At 37.4% G+C, this 6,439-nt stretch overlaps 1 protein-coding gene across 1 annotated transcript; it reads right to left on the reverse strand.

Moving 5' to 3' along the window:
• Window positions 1-1,037: 1,037 nt before the first annotated feature.
• Window positions 1,038-6,080, reverse strand: LOC110936200 (probable thylakoidal processing peptidase 2, chloroplastic). Its single transcript, XM_022178544.2, has 6 exons — window positions 5,240-6,080; window positions 3,908-3,976; window positions 2,372-2,434; window positions 2,187-2,273; window positions 2,021-2,088; window positions 1,038-1,442 (listed from the first exon to the last, which is right to left on the reverse strand). The coding sequence occupies exons 1-6, from the start codon at window positions 5,792-5,794 to the stop codon at window positions 1,331-1,333; spliced, it is 954 nt and encodes a 317-aa protein (XP_022034236.1). The 5' UTR covers window positions 5,795-6,080; the 3' UTR covers window positions 1,038-1,330.
• Window positions 6,081-6,439: the final 359 nt, after the last annotated feature.

Consider the following 6,439-nt stretch of genomic DNA (forward strand, 5'->3'; position numbering starts at 1 on the left):
TGAACTTCTTACCCCAACTAGACCCCATATCTCGAACTAAAGATACGGGTGACAATTTCTAACACAACGACACACGGCTTATAGGGTTTGAATAAAAAATCTTTAAGTCTTCTTTGTTTTCTAGTGTGTTTTATCTGCCTTATAAACCATTACAAAATGGCACACGTCCATTGGTTCCTTGTGTCTCTTACACCAATGTGGTCGTGTATAATTAAGTGTACATGTTAAAGAGGTATGACAATCGTTATATTAGTGCGGCTTACTTGCTAATCTAATCTTTCATGTCCAAAACAAACATTTCAGAGAAAGAGGTAGAAAGTATGCTCATAGGCTAATGTGGTAAGGATGTTGTCAATGACTTGCAAGACAGCTAGATCATGTCATCCGGGTCGGGCTTTATGTTGGATCGACCCCTATCTAGGCAGCTCGGCTCATAGAGAGAGATAAAATATATGTTAGCGGTGGTGTTTTCGACTGCAAATGAGAAGAATGGAAAGTGTTTTGGGATGACCTATTCACAGAAGGAAGATGAGCCATGGGAGCTAACTCTTTCTTAACGAGCCTATCGAAGTTAGTGGGCTTAACAAGAGGGTAATGGCCTAATACCTTTCCTGAGTAGTGTCTTATCAAGAAAGGTAATGCTTGTCCTGAAGGAGGGAAATGCAATTATATAAACGAGTCGGTTAAGTTAAAACGCTTAACTTAATTGCCGAGTGTTATGTGACTTATGTCCAACGCCTGATGCAAAACTACTATGGAGCCGGGGTCTCACCGGAAGCAGCCTCTCTGTTCCTACGAGGTAGAGGTAAGGCTGTCTACATCTTAACATCCTCAGACCCTACCTTAGCTTTGCTATTGGTTGTATTTACTAAGTATGATGATGATGATAGTTAAGTTAAAACGCTTGGTTTGACGCTCTGAACCTTAATAAAAAGAAAGAACAACCAAATGAACCAAACTGATTCATGTTTACAGGTTTGATTAGTTCTGGCCAACCTCTGAACACCCTAAGTCAAAACAAATAAACAACTCAAAGATTCAAGTTATACTAGTATCTTTACTCAATCCGCGAAGATATAGCATTCAACACAATCAACAATAAATAAAAGAAAATGAACCCTAAAACTGCCACAAATGGCTACAAACGAAGTTAAATTAGTAACTTACGGGCATTATTGCCCGATCCCAAAAGCGTAAAAGAGGTTAGATATATACAATGATTGGCGATGGTGAGCGAAAAAGGCAAAGCAAAACAGAAGGGCAAAAACAAAATTGTCAAAAAAGGTCATTCAAGATTCACCCTCCAAACAGATAGGAAGAATGACGCGTGTCAAGAATGAGCAACACCTCGTCTTGCTACATAAATTGTGTCCGACACTTTCGACGGTGGCCAATAACGATACACAGACCTACCCACAATGTTTGCTACAGGAAGAGGTCCCCTGCACAATAATAACCCCTCGACTAATAAGAATCTATCCAGTTATCCAAATATTATAGGGTTAACTGCACCAAAATTAGGGGTTTGAATTTCTGACACAACACGAACCTAACACGAAATTCGCGGGTTTGGGTTTAGTTTAAACAAGTTCGGGTGAATTTCATGTTGAACCTGCGAACCCGTTTAGCTAAACGGCCCACGTTGACACATTTAACTCATTTATATTGTTGGGTATTATATGCCATAATTATAACTTAAAAGAGAAATTGACATAAGATTTTATAATTAAAATGTAATTCCTTTATATATATTTGTTGTAAAATTTTAATTTTAAATATTAATATGCGGAAAAATAAAAAAATGTAAAAAAATCGGGTTAAACATGTCGTGTTCTGGTCAACCCTTGAATAACTGTGTCGCGTCTGGGTTCATGTGTCTGACACGATTTTCAACTTAGACACCAATTTTAATTGTGTGTGGTGACTAGTGAACTACATACACACACGCACAAAAACAAAATTGAATACCGCATTGCATTTGAACAAAATATAAAAAGAATATTTAAATAACGCGCATTACCAGTAGTGGGAGTCAAAACTGTTGTTACGATTGTCGCCCAGCACAAACACATAACCTTCTGGCACAATCTGAATAACAAAAAAAAAACGTTTAGCGAATAAAGATCAGATCTTGATACTAATGAGCATAATCAAGAATTCATAAAGTCAAAGGAGAAAACAAGTACCATAGGCTTCATTTCATATTCTAATGGCTCTAAAATGAATTCTTCATCTTGGGCGACACCATTCACCAACAGTTTACCTTCCTTAACCTGATAATACGAAACGAATTTAACATTTGAGGCATCAGGATAAGTGCTATAAATCTCTTTAAAAGAGGAGGGTATATTTATGTATTTTTATATCTTACCTCGACACAATCTCCAGCCTTTGCTACAATTCTTTTTATAAATGCATCTTTGCAACCAATTTCCTACACAACAACATAAATGGAACTTATAAAAACCTGGGGTTAAACGGGTTGTGTCAGTGTCAACTGTCAACGGCGAATACACAAGTCATTTTAAAGGGTAAATTACTTTTTGAGTCCCTGTGTTTTACGGGTTTTAACCACTCGAGTCCAAAAGCAAAAAGTTTAACGACCTGAGTCCCCATAAGCATTTTCTTTAACCATTTGAGTCCAAATTTCTAACACTAGTAAAATTTTTTGGTTAAGTATTATTAAATGACTAAAATGACTAAAATACCCTTATATTTAAAAAATAAAAAACTCTCCCTATCTCTTTCTCTTTCTTCCCCCTAGCCCCCTACATCTCTCTAGTATTTCTTTCTCAATCAGTGGAACGGAGATAAAGAAGGATATCTCTTCCCTCAATCAGTTATGGCCTCCGATATGCCAGAATCCTCCAAACGCCAAGCCTGGTAACTAACTAACTAACTCTGTTAGTTGCTTTTATTCTTTTTCTGTTAGAGTTTGTTACATGATTTTGTGTTTGTTGCAGGTTTTGTACCACCGGACTACCCAGCGACGTCGTTGTAGACGTCGGGGATATGACCTTCCATCTCCACAAGGTTAGTGATTCGGTTTTCTCTATTGGTTTCATTATTGTTAGTTGCGTATTAACCATTCGACGAAATGTTTATTTCAGTTTCCGTAAATGGCGAAAAGTAAAAAGCTACACGAGATGATTACCGGGCAAGAAAAGAATGACACTGCTGAAAGTGTGTCTGAAAATTCAAAAAACGAAGAGATACGAGAAGAAACAGATACGGAGCATGCTCACATCACGCTACCGGATTTTCCAGGAGGATCGGAAACGTTTGAGGCTGCTGTTAAATCCTGTTACTCCGTTAAAATCGAGCTGACGCCGTTAAACGTCGCTCCACTCCGGTGTGCCGGAGAAGTGTTGGAGATGACGGAAGAATACTGTGACGATAATCTCATTTCCAAAACCGAATGGTTTTTATCACAAACAGTGTTTAAAAGTTTGAAAAATTCAATCAAAACGTTGAAGTCATGTGAAGATCTTTTTCTTATGGAAAAGAAAAAGGAAAGAAGAAGTAGAAGAGAGAGAAAGAGATAGAGAGAGTTTTTTATTTTTTAAATATAAATTTTGGTCATTTAATAATACTTAACCAAAAAATTCTAACAGTGTTAGAAATTTGGACTCAAATGGTTAAAGAAAATGCTTATGGGGACTCAGGTCGTTAAACTTTTTGCTTTTGGACTCTAGTGGTTAAAACCCATAAAACACAGGGCCTCAAAAAGTAATTTACCCCATTTTAAAAGTAATACGGAAAAAAATCTTAAATTTAGGGTTAAACGGGTTGTGTATGTTCGTGTCTGACATTATTTTCGTGTTCATGTCATGTTCAACCTACTAGCCTGTGAACACGACCCGCTTTGAGAACAATGGGGCAACAACATACATAACCAAAATCTTACCTGAAGAATGGGAGGGGGCTCGAATATCACAATATCTGAAACTTTTGGGCTTCGGAAGAAGTATGAAACCTACATCAATAAGAACAAAACTCAAAATCTAACCTTTTTTTCCAGTGAATCAAAAAAAATATTACTAGTTAACACCCTTTAAATGCATATATACTTATTTATCAAGCAAACCTTTCTAATTTATTCTTCTCTTATATTTTGCATATAAACCTTCTAAGGACACTAATTTTGACCAAGAACCACATGAGGCGTGTTTTCGTCAGCGCCTTTTTAAACCAATAACCAAACCACAAATCTCCATTTTCTTGAAGGCATTAGCCAATCATGAAACAATATTGCAATTTAGAACATTAATGAACTTGAACTAATTGTATATCAGTCATCTATAAACCACCTACAGGCTAAGCAGTTAATGCGGTAAGAAATCAGATATTGGTCAAGGACCGATATTTGAGATATTGGTTATCGCGGTGGGATATTGATGGCATATCGGTAATTTTAATACCATGCAGAATTCATATATATAGCAATTTAACACCAACAATTCAGTATACCATTAACAAATTAACCTTTTGCAACTTGCAAAACACTAACAATTGTAGCAAGTAGGAACTGATTAAGACTTAAACACTAACCATTAACAATTAAGACTTAAAACACTAATAGCAGCAACAAGAAGAAAGACAAATGGTAAAACTAAGAAGAAAGATACGGATATTAGGAAATCGGTGATATGTCGATCCAATATCGGTCAAGTATTGCCGATAATATCGGTACCGATATTTTACATGGGGACCGATAACACCACCGATTTTACTACATAGACTACAGGGAAACAAATTTCAACCTACAAGTCAAGAAACTGGCAATCTAAAATCTAACTTATCCTAAATCCCAAACGCTGAAGCGCTTCGAGGCATTTTGATCTCAAACGCTGAAGTGTGAGGAATGCGTGTCTATTTCCAAATAAGTTTTATGTACGACCAGAAGCTGCATATTCCTCATCTGTTTTACATATAAACCTATTTGTCAAGTAAAACTTTCATAATTTCTTCATCCCAATGGTTCTTTTTACACATAAACCTCCTACGAACCCTGATCTAACCAAGTTAGACCCGGAACTACACAAGGTGCACCTTTTTTCCACTGATTCATTTACCTCAATACCTAGCGCGCCTCAGGTGCGCCTTTTTAAACCAAGAAGCAAACCACAAATCTCCATTTTCTTGAAACAATAGAGCAATTTATAACATTAATGAACAAGCAACTGGCAATCTCAGACCTACATTATCCTAAATTCCAACCAATTTACAAGATTAGTACCTTTTCGGCCAGAATCCGATCACCGACATCAAGTGTAGGGCTCATAGAAGCCGAGGGAATCGACTTCGGCTCAACTAACTGAGCTCTCAACAATATCCTGACACTAACAGCAGTAAATGCAGCCTTGGCATCATCAGATAAACCACTCAACACTCTCGAAATCCAACCGTTCCTCTCAACAACAACCGATCGACCACTAACACCACTAGAACTCTCTCCAACACTCTGATTACTACTATTAATCTCATTACACGGAAGCCACTTCAACCCTTGCAGAAACGGAAGCATAGAAGTCACAGAACCCGCTCTCAATGGCGAAACACCAAACACACCTAAACCACCACACGCGCCGCCTAAACTACTACACGCGCCGCCACGTGCGGTGGTTGAGTTAAGTAACGAGATTAATCCGTTGACGAGTGGAGAACGATTGGAAGTACGATCAGCGCCGAAAAAGTCACGCGCGAGCGTGGTGAAGGTAGTGGATTTGCCGGTGGCGGAAACTAGGGTTCCGGCGATGTAGTCGGAGTACGAAAGGGTGAATCGGATCGCCATGAATGTAAGTGTGATTATACGGATGAGGATTTGGAGAATTTGTTGTGCGTTGATGAAGTTGTGTGGTGATAAGAAGGTTATAAAGCAAGTGAATTCATTGAATTGAAGGTTTAAATTAGAAGAAAGGTGAAGGATTGGGGAATGATGATGAAATTAGGTAGCTGAATTGGATGATGACCTGAGTTTTTTTTTTTTTTCTCCGGCAAGCGGCGGAGATGACTCAGGCGACGGTGGAGAGAGAGAGGTGAAGAAGTAATTTCTTGGGGGAGAAGTTAGCTTTTCTATTAGGTTTCTTCTTTTTATTTTTTTCTTTTTGGGTAAATTACTTTTTGAGTCTTGTGTTACATGGGTTTTAATTATTTGAGTGCAAAATTAAGAGTATGTTTGGCTAAACTTTTTAAAACAATTTATTGACTTATTGTCTTCTTAAAAAGTCATAAGCTCCAAAATGATGTTTGGCAATGAGGGTTTATGTGAGGGGCAAAAGCCAATAAGTCAATAAGTCACTCTATACTGACTTTTTCAAATAACCAATAAATCAATAAGTTGTTTCAAAAAGCTTAGCCAAACATGCCCTAAAATGTTTAATGCCATCTGAGTTCTTATAACCACTTTTTTAACCATTTGAGTTCAAATTTCTAACAT

The sequence above is a fragment of the Helianthus annuus genome, chromosome 4 (genome assembly GCF_002127325.2).
Source record: "Helianthus annuus cultivar XRQ/B chromosome 4, HanXRQr2.0-SUNRISE, whole genome shotgun sequence".
Taxonomy (NCBI): Eukaryota; Viridiplantae; Streptophyta; class Magnoliopsida; order Asterales; family Asteraceae; genus Helianthus; species Helianthus annuus.